The sequence below is a fragment of the Equus przewalskii genome, chromosome 17 (genome assembly GCF_037783145.1).
Source record: "Equus przewalskii isolate Varuska chromosome 17, EquPr2, whole genome shotgun sequence".
Lineage (NCBI taxonomy): Eukaryota > Metazoa > Chordata > Mammalia > Perissodactyla > Equidae > Equus > Equus przewalskii.
The window spans coordinates 2,993,671-3,008,313 of record NC_091847.1 but is presented as its reverse complement, the minus strand read 5'-3'; the positions used below and the strand labels follow the sequence as shown (position 1 = coordinate 3,008,313).

The 14,643-nt window shown below is 43.0% G+C and overlaps 1 protein-coding gene across 3 annotated transcripts in view; it reads right to left on the bottom strand.

Annotated features, from left to right (window-relative positions):
* Positions 1-710: 710 nt before the first annotated feature.
* The window catches only part of POLR2D (RNA polymerase II subunit D), a 16,970-nt gene continuing 3,037 nt past the window's right edge, over positions 711-14,643 (bottom strand). Inside the window, exons 2-4 of one of the 3 annotated variants that reach the window (XM_070579555.1) lie at positions 11,335-11,515; positions 5,009-5,104; positions 711-3,443 (exon numbers count right to left, since the gene is read on the bottom strand). In XM_070579555.1, the coding sequence (XP_070435656.1) occupies positions 3,365-3,443; positions 5,009-5,104; positions 11,335-11,515 (356 nt within the window). In that variant the 3' untranslated portion in view covers positions 711-3,364. The remainder of the gene's footprint in view (positions 3,444-5,008; positions 5,105-11,334; positions 11,516-14,643) is intronic. The other 2 variants (XM_070579553.1, XM_070579554.1) reach the window with 2 other exon arrangements.

The following is a 14,643-nucleotide window of genomic DNA, read 5'->3' as shown; positions in this document are numbered from 1 at the left end:
GCACATATAACTCTAGTGTGACTGACTCCAGTTCGGGTGGCATACAGCAGACCTGCCTTCCCTCTGCTGTCACCCTTCACCCATTCTGCCTATTTAGTCCCAAACTGCCCTCTTGCTGGTGATGGAGGAAGAGATGAAGAGCCACGTGTGGACACATCACTGATCAAATGCTACTTAAGGCCTGCAATCCTATCTGGGCCCATTTTTCACCTAGGGTTGCATACAGGTATTTTTGTCCAGTCAAGAGCTCCTCACGGCAACTGGAAGACAGTAACTACATATATTTCTTCAATATTTGTCACAAGTATCAGTTTAGAGCCTTAATGATAACTGCTTTTATATAATACTAAACTACACCAACACTGGGGCTGAGCGTTGGCCCAGAACTCTCCCTAGAGGAAACCAGAATATGAACTGAGTATTAAAGATCGGGAAATTCTTGTCGATGTTCCTAACTGAAATAGTTCTGCTTACAGACGAAAGGAAAAAAAGCATGCTTAAGCATTTCAGTAAAGTGTCATGCCATCTGCTTTCAAATGCTTCCTAGCAAAAATATAATACAGATAGAGCAAATATTAGAAACTTATGTTAAACGTAGGCAATGAACACGTAAGTGATCAAGGTACTGGTCTTTCAGCTTTCATTATGTTTAAAATTTTTCATAAGTTGAAAAAATACGGCATTCCACTGGCATATCCTGCAGGCTTCAGTGGTTTTTAGTAGTTTGTTCCTTTTTATTGCAAAATAGTGCTCCACTTGTATGGGTATGTCACATTTTGTTTCGCCATTCACCAGTTGGTGGGCATTCCGATTGCTTCCAGTTTTTGGCTATTCTGAATAATGCTGCAAGGATTATTCACATACAAGTCTTTATGTCGGCTTCAATGGTTTCACAAATAAGCTTAAAACATTAACAATGTTTAACAAGAAGGGCTTGTGCACAGGCCTCATGCAGTAGTGCTATTTTTCAAGCCTCAAGTTTGATAAAATCAGAATGACCAGAACTTTCAGAAAAGGTCTTCCTGGCTAATTTAGTTTTCTGGTGATGTGAGGGTTTAACATGACATCTTTTTGTTTTGTTTCAATGTGTCCCTGAATTCTGCTTTTGCAAACGCAAGAGAGTGAGCCCAACAGTATCTCATAGATGATTAAAGACTCTGCAGGGTCTCCCACTGACTGAACAGTAAGCTGCTGTCCAGGACTGCAGAGAACAATTTCCAGCAGAATGTGTTGATCAGGCTCTGAATCTCTAACAGCATGAGGTTGCTTTCACAAGTAATTTCCTAATATGAGCAGTTTTTAAAAAAATCTGCTTCTAATCATCTCACTCCCATTCATTAGCGCCTACTTACGCCATGCACTTTACAGACTTGAATACTGTCGGGCAGCGCACAGACTCCTGGCACACAGGTGGGCACAGCAGTGATAACGGTGGCGCTGCACTGCTCTCTCACCATATAGCACACGCGCCTGGTCTGGAACTTAGGTCTGCCTCCCAGGCTTGTTCTTCCTTCCACTGCTTGGTGCCAACCTGCACCTGTAATTGCCCTTCTTAAAAAATAATCCTGCAGAGATCAGGAGTAAGTAGTTTGTTTTCAGTCTGATACCAGTACCAGCTGATACGCTACCAAATTCTTGCACTAATTTCTATGAAGCAAGCTGACTTATCACCTATGTATACTTACTCATCTGAGATACTAACAGTAGCTACCATTCATTGGGGCATAATATATGTCAGACACCAGCAGGTTCTTTCTAGTAATTTTCTCTTTCAATATTCTCAAAATATCTATGGGATGGATACTACTATTAGCCACATTTTAAAACTGAGAACACTGACGACTGTCAAAGAAGCGAAGTTGCCCAAGGATGCCAAGTTGTCAAGATTATTTCCTTCATATACTGATCAAAAATATTAGTGACCTAGAAACCATGTCATTTCAGATTTTCAGCATTTATAAAAAGAAGACTATTTTATTTTTGCTTTGGGCAGCAGCTGACATAAAACGATCTAGACTTGTAAAGCCAACTTTGCTGTTTCCTCAACCTTTCCCTTGGATCATGAATTCTTTTGGAGCCAACAAGTGCTCCAAAGAAAACTCCCTAAATTGTTAAGAAACAGGCAGGTATCCCTTCAGAAAAATCAAGACTAGGATGTTTAGCTACTAAAGTGTTACCCCTAACTAGCCTCAGATCGCACAGCTTCACTGGAGCAGCTCTGGAAGGGGTGGGCTCCCTCCCTGCAAATCCCTCCCATCAGAGAACACCTGCAGCCCAGCACAAGCTAGAGGTTTGGACTGGAGGCCCACACGAGGAGACTCAAAGTCTTCAGACCTTCGCATCCGGCCTGTGAAGGAAAATTCTTAACTTAGGAGGAACATAGGAAGTGTTTTAGGACCACTTACTCCACATCTACATTCTGCAACAAAAAAAAAGCCTGCAATAGTCCAAGAAAAAAGGCAAAGAACCCGTCTACCTCAAGGCTATGGGCCCCACAACCCTTAGCACAGTTATCGTCAGGTGAAATTGCTTCCCATGGTGAGCTTCTTCCCTGTCTCCTGGGTTAAGCACAACGATGCCAAGGCTCGCTCTCAGTCATTAACACTTAACACTATCACCCCTTCTTTAAGAATTTCAAACAACGATACAGGTCTGGTTTAATTCTTCCTTTTGCATTTAGGTAAGACTGTTGTTTCCCATACCAGTTTTACATGATCTAGGTTTTTTGTCTTTTTTTTTTTGAGGAAGATCAGCCCTGAGCTAGCATCTGCTGCCAATCCTCCTCTTTTTTTTTTGCTCAGGAAGACTGGCCCTGAGCTAACATCTGTGCTCATCTTCCTCTACTTTACACGTGGGACGCCTGCCACAGCATAGCTTGCCAAGCAGTGCCATGTCCACAAATGGGAACCGAACCGGCGAACCCCAGGCCAGCGAAGCAGAACGTGCACATTTAACTGCTGCGCCACTGGGCCAGCCCCTCTAGTATAGTTCTGAAAACCATAAACACATTGAAATTAAAACACAAAATGTTAGGAATCAAAAATAACACAGGGGCCAAAGACCATGGTATGAGGTAGTCCATAGCATAGTTTATATGCATATCACCCTGCCTCATCCTTCCCAGAGGCAGGCTCAGGAAGCCACAGGGAGCCACTGAAAGGCCTCTTCAAGATGACATGGCCATCACCGTCCAACTGTCAAGTTTGAAACAGCAACCTAAACCAAGACCAAGCTGGGCTGTTCTATCCAAAGGAAGCCCACGTGTCTTCTGCAACAGAATTTCTGTGCAGGTGAGCCCCAGCCCCAGGACAGTGGTGCTGTGCTGGGGAGGTGGCTCCCTGAGCAGGAGAGTGATGTCTGGAGATTAATATTGAAAGCTGCGCTTGGTCTGGATGTCATCAAGAATCTGCTGTAGCTCCTCATCTTCAAACCGCCCCTCGAGGCTGCAAGAAGAAAACCAAGAGAAGTGAGTCTTAGTGATAGACGATGTTCCCACGCTTCTTTAACGCGTGCTCAGCTTTGAGCACCATGGGCCCACTTCTCCATTTACCCCCAAACACTGACACCTTTACATTTCAACCATATTTCTTTCCTGCCTTTCCTTTTAAAAACATTATGAAGTATTTCAAACATATAAAAGGTACAGAAAATAAGTAAACTTAACTTGATTTAGATTTCTTTACTAAATATAACAGGAACAAACTGATGGCTCTGTATGCACTCCCATCCCAATATCTGCCCCTCCTTCCCCAGAAGTAATCACTATCCTAAATTTGGTATTTATCATTCTTATACATATTTCTAGACTTACTATATGTACATGTAAATGCATCTATAAGCAATATGCAGCAGTTTCTAAACTTTATAAGAAATGGCATTACAGTGTATGTATCCTTCCGCAATTTTCTTGCTCAAACATCATTGTGGCACTTGGAGGACATTATTCCGTGTTGTTCTAGTTCATTAATTATTTCACTGTTATATAATAAACACTGATCACACATGATTTAGTCATCTATTCTCTTGCTGACTGAGACTGTTGTCAAGTTTCTGCTGTCACTAGCAACGCTGCAACTCCAAGGCACTAACACTGGAACGCGCATCTCCCTTTAACTCGCACGAGATGCTTTCAGGGCATGTACTCAGGAATCGATTCTGGGGTCATACGGTACATTCATCTTTACTACACGTAGCTAAATTATTCTTCAAAGAGACTCTACTAACTTGCACTTTTTTTTTATTAAAGACTGGCACCTGAGCTAACAACTGTGGCCAATCTTTCCCCTCCCTTGCTTTTTCTCCTCAAATCCCTCCAGTACACAGTTGCACAATTTAGTTGTGTGCCCTTCTAGTTGTGGCAATGTGGGATGCTGCCTCAGCGTGGCCCGACAAGCAGTGCCATGTCCGAACCCAGGATCTGAACATGTGAAACCCTGGGCTGCCGAAGCAGAGCATGTGAACTTAACCACTCGGCCATGGGGCCGGCCCCCTAACTTGCACTCTCAGCATGAGTGTATAAGTTTCAGATGTTCCACATTTTTGCTAACAGATGGTATTTATAAGTCCATCATTCTCATACTCTTAAAAAAGGTACTCTCATTCAATGTTGGTGACATCTATCCAGATTTTAAATGCACACACCTTTTATTCATTTATTTAATTTCCTATTTAATTTTTTTTTGGTGAGGAAGCTTAGCCCTGAGCTAACATCTGTTGCCAATCTTCCTCTTTTTTTTCTGTCTCCCCAAGTCTCAGTACACAGCTGTTTATCTTAGTTGCAAGTCCTGCTAGTTCTTCTATATGGGATGCTACCACAGCATGGCTTGATGAGCAGTGTGTAGGTCCATGCCCAGGATCGGAACCAGCGAACTGTGGGCCACCGAATCAGCACGTGCGAACTTCACCACTACACCACCAGGCCAGCCCCAGCGTGCACCTTTTAGACACAATAATTCTACTTGTAAGAATTTATACAATACACACAGAGCCTATCACAACTGGTACTAACCTTGGGATCAGAGCCTTGGACTCCTCAGCAGTCTCTGGACAAAGGTTGGCCAAACAGGCCAACTCAAACTTATGAAGCTTCTTCTGAAGCAACAAGCTGATCATAGCAAAGAAAATCAAAACAAACAAACATCAAATGATGAATAGGAAACAGAAGATCAAATGTAGCTAGCTTCAAGGAAGAGAAAAAGTACAGCACTTGCAACCTTTCCATTATGGTTAGGCTGGCTGCAAAACCGTACTTTCAAATCACTTCCTGTTCCTATTCCTGGAGAACAGGAAGTTACAACAAAATCAGGCAGAGACAATGAAAGTAAAGAGAGCACACCAGGGCAGAGAACCCTTGCTATGATAAGTTTTGGAAAATTACTACATACCTCAAGGACTATACCACCTTTCCCCTAGGAATTTATTTTGTTGCTCTCTGCTCTTCCTACCACTTTTTCTTGCTTCCTTTGATTATTAATTATATGTCAAACACATGATGTTATATGTTCCCAAGCTATTAGGTATTTTGACTTAAAGTGTGTAAACTGCATTTTATCTTAAATGTACTTCTAGTTCAAACTGTATAAAAGAATATTGTCACTACAAATCATAACTTGGATTTTCACGCATCTACCTGTTAAAATAGAGCTCATCCACATTAAATTTGGTTTCAGAGAGGACCTTAATTATGCATTCAGAAACAAAACATTTACTGTGCTTATCAAACTCTATTACAAGCACATGAGTTATTGTACAAAATTTAGAAAAGACAGAAAGATAGAAAATAAAAGCTACCCATATAGCTACCTAAACAAAATCAACGTTACCATCCTAGTACACCATTCCAAACGTTTCTCTATGTTTTGGAATATAAACTCACACATTCTGTTTTGTAACTTTTTCTCACTTAATAAAGCTATTTTCATTTGGTAAAGAAAATACTGTAAACTTAGATAGGAAGAGGTTCAATAATATAGCATACATATGTGTGTGGAAGGATTTGTTGTAAAATGAACACATGCTCTTTTACAAACAATACAAAAGAAAATGCCAAAATGGTGAAAACAACCTGAAGTTCTACCCAGAAATAATCAGTGTTAACATTTTCTTGGAGATCCCTTTCTCTTCCTCTCTTTATAGAATATTTCAAAACAAAAGGAATCATAAAAAATGTCATTCTGTAACTGGCCTTTTTCATTCAACAGCAGCTGTTTTCCATGTTAGTACACATATAACTCTACCTTAGACACAGCATTCCACTGAAAAATGCCACAATTTATATATCAAATTTTCTGCTGTTGAATATCTCAGCTGTTTCCATCATTTTAAATGTTTTTTTTTTTTTTTCTTTTCTTTGCTGAGGAAGATTCGCCCTGACCTAACATCCATACCAACCTGCTGCAGGAGATCATAGCAGCATTCTTGCTAGGCTGTAAGACTAGGCTGATACCAGATTGCTTGTGCCTTGGAATCAAAGGCTGGAAGGAAATATCTTATCGAGCATGAAGCCAAGGGGCTTAGGAACACCAGGCCATTGCAAGAACAGAATGCCATCTGCCTACCTTGCTGACTGTTCTTAAGATACTCCCCAAGTGAATGACCCGAGATGGGCTGGTGTGCTTTGGGGGGATGAAGAATAGAACCTTTGGACTTTGGCTTGCGTGTCCCTGCAGGCATGAGTTCCTGCTATTGTACATGCTTGAGATTCTTTACCCTCAAATAAATACGTGGTGATCCAAGGGACCTCACCTCAGTCCTTGAGGCTGATTGTCCCATCCCACTGAATAATATAGATTGTGTTCTGTGTATTAATTCCATCTGCCCCTTCGGCTGGCTGCCTAGCTGGTCTCAGCAGCACCAACCTTCCTCTATTTTTTAGTATGTGAGCCACCACCACAGCACAGCCACTAACAGAGCAGTGTAGGTCCACACCTGGGAACTGAACCTGGGCCACTGAATTTAACCACTAGGCCACTGGGGCTGGCCTTTTAAATGGTTTTTGAAGATCACTGTAAATGCATACTACTTTGTGCACTTGATTAGAAAAGAAAAACCAAAAAACAGTAATCAAAGATTGGCACCTGAGCTAACATCTGTTGCCAATCTTTTTTTTTCTCTTCTTTTCCCCCAAAGCCCCCCAGTACATAGTTGTATATTCTAGTTGTAGGTCCTTCTGGTTGTGCTATGTGGGACGCTGCCTCAGCATGGCCTGACAGAGTGGTGCCATGTCCACCTACATCCATGATCTGAACCAGGGAAACCCTGGGTCACCTAAGCGGAGCACACAAACTTAACCACTCAGTTACGGAGCCGGTCCTATCACCGTGTCTTAAAGATAAATTTTTCGGACAATTCTTTTTTTTCAAGGAAGATCAGCCCTGAGCTAACTGCTGCCAATATTCCTCTTTTTGCTGAGGAAGACTGGCCCTGAGCTAACACCCATGCCCATCTTCCTCTACTTTATATGTGGGACGCCTACCACAGCATGACTTTTGCCAAGCAGTGCCATGTCTGTACCCAGGATCAGAACTGGTGAACCCCAGGCTGCTGAGAAGTGGAACATGTGCACTTAACTGCTGTGCCACCGGGCCAGCCCTCTGACAATTCTTAAAATCTAAGATCATTTTATTAAGCCCCCTCACACCAATTTCCTTGAGGATTTAGAATTTAGAATGGCACCAACTGTATACATTAATTTGGGAAGAACTGACATTTTTTCAACGTTAAGACCTTTTATTCATGAGTGTGTAATCTCACCTTCATTTACTCCGGTCAACTTTTAGGCCGAAGTGTTTCTAGTTTCACGTGGAAGCTCTGCACATTTCCTTCCAATCTTTTCTCCATGCACACACTCTCACTTTTAGAACAGATTATATACTTCATATAGTTTTATCACCTTCATTTTCTATACACTTAACATATGTGAACATCTTTCATTTTCTGTTACAATTTTTTTTTTATGCTCTTTTGTTTATTCCATGAAGATGAGGCATGAGCAAGACACAGTGTAATCCTTGAGATGCTTACACCTCAGTGAAAAAGACAGACGTACAACTGGGGATATGTTCTAGAATAGAACCATGAAACAATGCTGTGGGATCCCTGCAGAGGGAGGGAGATGGTCCAGCCAGAAGGACTTGGGACAGATTCCGGGGCAGGAGTATTCTGAGCAAGGGTTGGTTTGAAGGATGCGTAGGGACTGGCCAAGTAGGGGGAAGGGAAAGGAAGTTTTCCAGACACTTTTCAGATTTGTAGAGTGGAGATCATAATTAGAAGCCTCAGAAAGTTGTTTGAGAACAAATGAGATAGTATGTGTGAAAAAACAAACTTGGCAAACCATCAAATCCAAGAACATGAAGCTATCTATCAGCATAGGCAGGCTCAGAACTGTGCTGCAGAAACACACCGGTTGAGTGTAGAGAATGGCAAGGGGGTGGGGGAGACAGAGAGTTGAGAGTCTCTATCAGATGCCACTGGTCCTACCTGGGGAGGGACTAAGCAAGGGGGAGGAGAAGCAGAGAGGAACGCTCAGGATGCTGGGAGAAGAGAGTGTGCCTCCACATCGCCAGGCCCCCCAACGTGCTTGGCGCAGTGCTTCTTGCCTAGCAGGCTCGAGCGATGCTGACTAAGTAGATGAATGACAGGAGCAGCCCCTGTTGCCTGATCAATACATACATACAGTCTCCCACTGTGTGATCCAAGTGGGAAGAGGACAGCATCAGTATGACACAGTGCTTCACTACCTTGGAATTGGAAGACTCGTTGTATTGGTGGCATTCCATGTCACCCCACATGGAATTAGGCATTTTGCTTTCCTGGGAGACTCCAGGGCAGTAACACTGGGGGGAACATCATCCATACTCCTCTGCTGAGAGCTGGCAGAGCAGAGGTGTCAGACAGGGATGAGGGTGCAGAGGTGGGCACACCCTTCTCCAGGGGTCTCCTCTGACCTGTTGCAGCTGGTGTGCCCTCCTCCCTGATTTGGACATGGTACCATGTTCATCCCGAATGACATAAATTGATGGATTTCAAATCCATTTGGGTAGCAAAGCACCTGGAAGTCATGGTGCTTTGTGTGGAATGCCTTGAAATACTGATAAATTTAATTCCATTGTGTGAAACAGGAACACTTTTGTTAGCAGGAAAGCCAACTACATTATATGTGCATTATGTTTCAGTCACAAACAGAACACAGGCTGTCAAGTTCATCAATGCCCAATGCCTCAGAGGCCCTCTGCTTTCTTTTCTCAGTGAGCGGCACCACTGGCCTCCCAGAAACTAAGGTACAAATCCAGAGATATCCTTGACTACTTCTCCTTCTGCTTGCCCACATCCCCACTCCCAATCCACATCTATCCAATGACCAAGCTCCATGAAATTGTCTCCAAAGTTAGCTCCTGATTCTGAACGCTTTTCTCTGTCCTCACTCCCACTAGTTTCTTTCAGACAACCACCATCTCTCACCTGAATTACAGCATCAACCTCAACCGCCTCCAAGTCACAGCAGCCAGTGACTTTTCTAAAACACCAATCCAATGGAGTCATTCCACTGCACCCAACTTTCAGGGGCTCCCAAGCAGTTTACAAGACCCGATCTGACCCATGAATGGCCCTGCAGTCTAATTTTCCCCAGCTTCACTGCCATATTCTACATTTTTAGCCAAACAGAATTATTTGCTCTTTGGGACTGTGTTGTGTTCTCTCTGGCTGGAACGTCTCCCTTCTGTACCACAATTTTTTCTTTTTCCTTTTTTTTTGAGGAAGATTAGCCCTGAGTTAACTACTGCCAATCCTCCTCTTTTGGCTGAGGAAGACTGGCCCTGAGCTAACATCGGTGCCCATCTTCCTCTACTTTATACGTGGATGCCTACCACAGCATGGCTTTTTGCCAAGTGATGCCATGTCCGAACCTGGGATCCGAACCGGCGAAACCCAGGCCACTGAGAAGCAGAACGTGAGAACTTAACCGCTGCGCCACAGGGATGGCCCCATACCACAATTTTTAATGATAATATAGGAGCCCATTGAATGAATTTTCCACAGTTTATTTAATTACTGTAGAATGTTTAGGTTGTGTTTTTGACTTTTGGCTATTATAAATAGCTCTCTAAAGAGTACCTGTGTATATACATCTTTTTTTTCCACCTGCTTTTCCTAAGGACAGCACATCTCAAACATGTTCACCAGAGTAGAACAAACAAGTGTTCTCAGGTGACCTGGGGACATAGGCTCAAATGACTCTGCAACCGCAAAGTTGTCAGTCTCATGATTTAATGCAATAATTCATATACATTTTTTGTTTTACTCCACAATATGCTGGCATCTGTTTGCTTCAATGCAGAAATGTTTTAAATCACTCATCATCAAGTGAAACTGATACTTTAGCAAGACAGGATGTTGTTCCTGGGTCTCATATATGCCGTAGCACATCACAGTTTCCCATGGTACACCCAACCCCTGTGAGAAACAATGCCCTAGGAAAAGATGCCAAAAGTCGGTCATGTTTTGAAAGATAAAGCAAGGATCCAGAAAGAACACTTCTGCTTTATATTTACTAACATATAAAGATCTCTAAGACATTTCAGGTGAATAATAAATAGGGCCTGGCCTGGTGGCGTAGTAGTTAAGTGTGCACGCTTCGCTTCAGCAGCCCAGGGTTCGCAGGTTCAGATCCTGGGCACAGACCTACACACCACTCATCAAGCCATGCTGTGGCGGCATCCCACATTAAAAAAATAGAAGAAGACTGGCAATGGATGTTAGCTCGGGGCCAATCTTCCTCACCAATAAATAAATAAACAAACCCATGGTAAAAAACAAAAGAAAATAGGGGCCAGCCCTGTGATGTAGTGGTTAAGTTTGGCATGCTCTGCTTCGGTGTCCCAGGTTTGCAGGTTTGGATCCTGGGCATGACCTACACCACTCATCAGTCATGCTGTGGTGGAGACTCACATATAAAGTGGAAGAAAACTGGCAAGGATGTTAGCTCAGGGCTAATCTTCCTCAGCAAAAAGCCCAAAACTCCACAGAACAATGCCATGTGTTTTTTATAGCTGTATATACATATGTGAATGCAGGGGGAAAGATCTAGAGGGCTAACAACAAACTGCTAAGAGTAGTTACTTTGTGAGGAGACAATTGGGATGTGGGGTATAAGATAAGGTGGCCAAAGAGGATTTAGGCCTTAGAAGCAATTTTTAAATTTTTGACAAAAACATTATTTTATTTACATTAAACCTACAGACGACAGCCATGGAGGTGGGGCAGGGGGAGGAAGCAGCATTCCACCTGCAGATGTCCAATAGTCTGGACTGACAAAAACTTTCTTTTAGCACTCACCTACGGACACTGGCAATGGTCTCTCTGTTTTTGAAACGACTGAATCGGGCAGTGTAGTTTAAAGTTTTCATGAAGACCTCAGAAAGTTCCTGTTCATCCTCTGCACTCTCATTCTGTTGCTTTCGATGCTCCAGAAGCATATGAACTTCTGAATTTAGAAGCGTCTCAGCTGTTTCAAACTCTATTTGTGAGAAGCATAAATGTCAGCTGAAAATATTCCTTCAAAAGTCAGCTTCCAAATGTTCATTTTACCTCTGAGACTAACAGCAGGTCTCTGTGCCTGCAGGAACCCAGAGGCTTCATATCCCACAACTCTACCTTCATCCAGACTTGGGCGCCACCAGCCACAGTGGAGGCCATGAGATACTAAAATTTAGCTCATGTGGGCTAGACAGTTTCTAACGTTAAAGAACCTGATCTCAACATGTTAATAAATAACGACACATCATTATCCTAATTAGGCCAGTTATTGATTTCAAAATAGAGCATAACCAACAATTATTTCTCTTTCGCTTGCATGAGCTGATAAGGTTTATATTTCCATAATGTTAATATACTCTGAATTTTAAGAATTATTACATGTTACAGAGGGCCAGTGTTCGGAAACACAGATTAATAATATAGCCCAAATTCTATTTTTATACTTGTACAAATCTATAATTTGCCCCTTCACTCAGTTCACTGCCTATTATGTACTACCAGGCATTGGGCTTGGCGCTAGAAGTCCCTACTCTCTGGATTTCATAGTCTAATACAGTCTATCAACTGAACCTAATTCAACTATTTACCATGGCACAGATCTCTTGCCCTTGATACTCATTTAAAACAATCCTCTTGACGAGTAAGAATACCTACAAGCAATCTTTAAAAAACTAGGTTTGAAGGAGAAAAAGATACTCATGGCTCCTTAACGTAATAAACGGTAACCTTTTCCTCTATTTTCAGAATAACAGTTAAAAATGGTATCCTGGGGCCAGCCCTGTGGCCAAGTGTTTAAGTTCACGTACTCCGCTTCAGCGGCCCAGGGTTCGCTGATTCAGATCCTGGGTGCAGACCTAGCACTGCTCGTCAAACCATGCTGTGCCAGTGCCCCACACAGAACTAAAATGACTTACAACTAGGATATACAACTATGTACTGGGGCTTCAGGAAGAAAAAAAAAAGGGGAAGATTGGCAACAGATGTTAGCTCAGGGTCAATCTTCCTCACCGAAAAGAGAAAAACAAATGGTATTATCTCCTTGGGAAGATGATCATTTCCCTTACGTTCTCATAGGAGTATACCTCCTTAATACTTACTACAAGGTATTAGAGATGGTTTTTATCTGCCTTTCCCTTATCAGCGAGCTCTCCCAGAGCAGGAACCATCCACAAACACGAATTCATGTTTATAATCCCACAGCGATGAAGAGGAAGCAACAGTGAGAAGAATCCAAAATCACTTGCGATTTGGCATTTGCCTGTGGTGTACGTTTACTATCGGGGAGCTCACCAACACCTCTCTCAGAATAACGCCTTCCCATTTCTTGGGCCAGGCGACAAGAGCTTCTCTCTCCTTTCACAACAGCCTACGTGGGAAGCTGGCGAAAGGCAGGTTGGGTCAGGAGGAAACTGCTTTTACTTGAAATCGTTTTCATTGCTACCGAATACAATCAGCACACAAAAGGTATTTTCCACCTGAGGGCAGCAGTGTGAACAAGAGGAAGCTCCGAGCTAATTCCAGTCCAAGGGGCCAAGCTGGTGAGGACAGATGAAGGAACCACTGCCCCACAGCAATGAGTGGACAAGGCATTCAACATCAGGACCGTATGACTCCAAATCTCTGATGCGGGAGTAACAAGTGACATAAGAAAAAAAAAGCAGCAGCAGCTAACTAGCAGGTGAGTCTCAGCTTCTGACGCTGCAGCACTAATATAACCTTAGAAAATGGAAATTAAGAGGCTAAATAAGACTTACTAAAAAGAATTTAAGGCTCCTGAAAAATCAGCCAAACTTAGAGATGCCTCCCTTTCTACACTAAACCAAAGTTATCTTTTTTTTTTTTTAAAGATTTTATTTTTCCTTTTTCCTCCCCAAAGCCCCATGGTACACAGTCGTGTATGTTTAGTTGTGGGTCCTTCTAGTTGTGGCATGTGGGACGCCGCCTCAGCGTGGCTTGAGGAGCAGTGCCATGTCCGTGCCCAGGATTCGAACCTGTCGAACCCTGGGCTGCTGAAGCGGAGCTTGCGAACTTAACCACTCGGCCTCGGGGCAGACTCCCAAAGTTACCTTTTAAATGTAGTAGGATGGAACTTTCAGGACACCAGGAGACTAGTCACCATCCCTATTCCTCACTGAGAGCAATGCCCAAGTACTATGGATACATCACCCTCACTCCTTTCAACCAATGAAAGGTCAAGGCAGCCAAGCCGTGCCTTTGAGGACAGAGGAGAGGGGTGCCTGAGACCCACCGTGGAGCCTTGGGGAAAGCATTCCCAGGATCTGGCATCAATCAACGTGGAGAGAAGGAGTGGTTCAGGCACTTTTTTGTAACTACAGAGAAGCAACCCAAGACCTCTCCCCATGGCTAATCCCAACAAACCTTTTTTAGGTGACCATAGACACACACACACTCACATATACAGACACACACACACACACAGACATATTATACATCATTTATTTGGGAAACAAAAGGAAATAGATCAGGGATTATGCATGTTATTCTCCCTCTGTGCAGATATTTTAAGAACAATAGCCACAATTTATTAATCTCTGTTCCTGTAAGAAGGAAAACAATTCCTTGGTCAGTGCCTCATCTGGGAATTTTCTTGAGGATTCTTTATTACAATCATTAATAAATGTTTTATGACAAGGGTGGTGATTTCAGATGGTCTTCTTATACATTTTTCTCTCTAGAATAAAATGGTTTAGGGATTTCTTTAGTTGTGGGAGGGAGTGACTGGGATTAAATCATCTTTTTTGGAAAAAGTGGCTTACTTCCTAATTATATACAGCTGCTGTTAATTACATCGCACTGATGCAGGACAAATTTTAACGGTGGGCAAACATGCTTGTGAAAACTACCACTACAAATACCCAGAAGAGGGGCCGGCCCAGTGACACAGCGGTTAAGTTCGCACGTTCCGATTCGGCGGCCTGGGGTTCGCCAGTTCGGATGCGGGTGTGGACGTGGCACTGCTCAGCAAGCCATGCTGTGGTAGGCGTCCCACACATAAAGTGGAGGAAGATGGGCACGGATGTGAGCTCAGGGCCAGCCTTCCTCAGCAAAAAGAGGAGGATTGGCAGCAGATGTTAGCTCAGGGCTAAT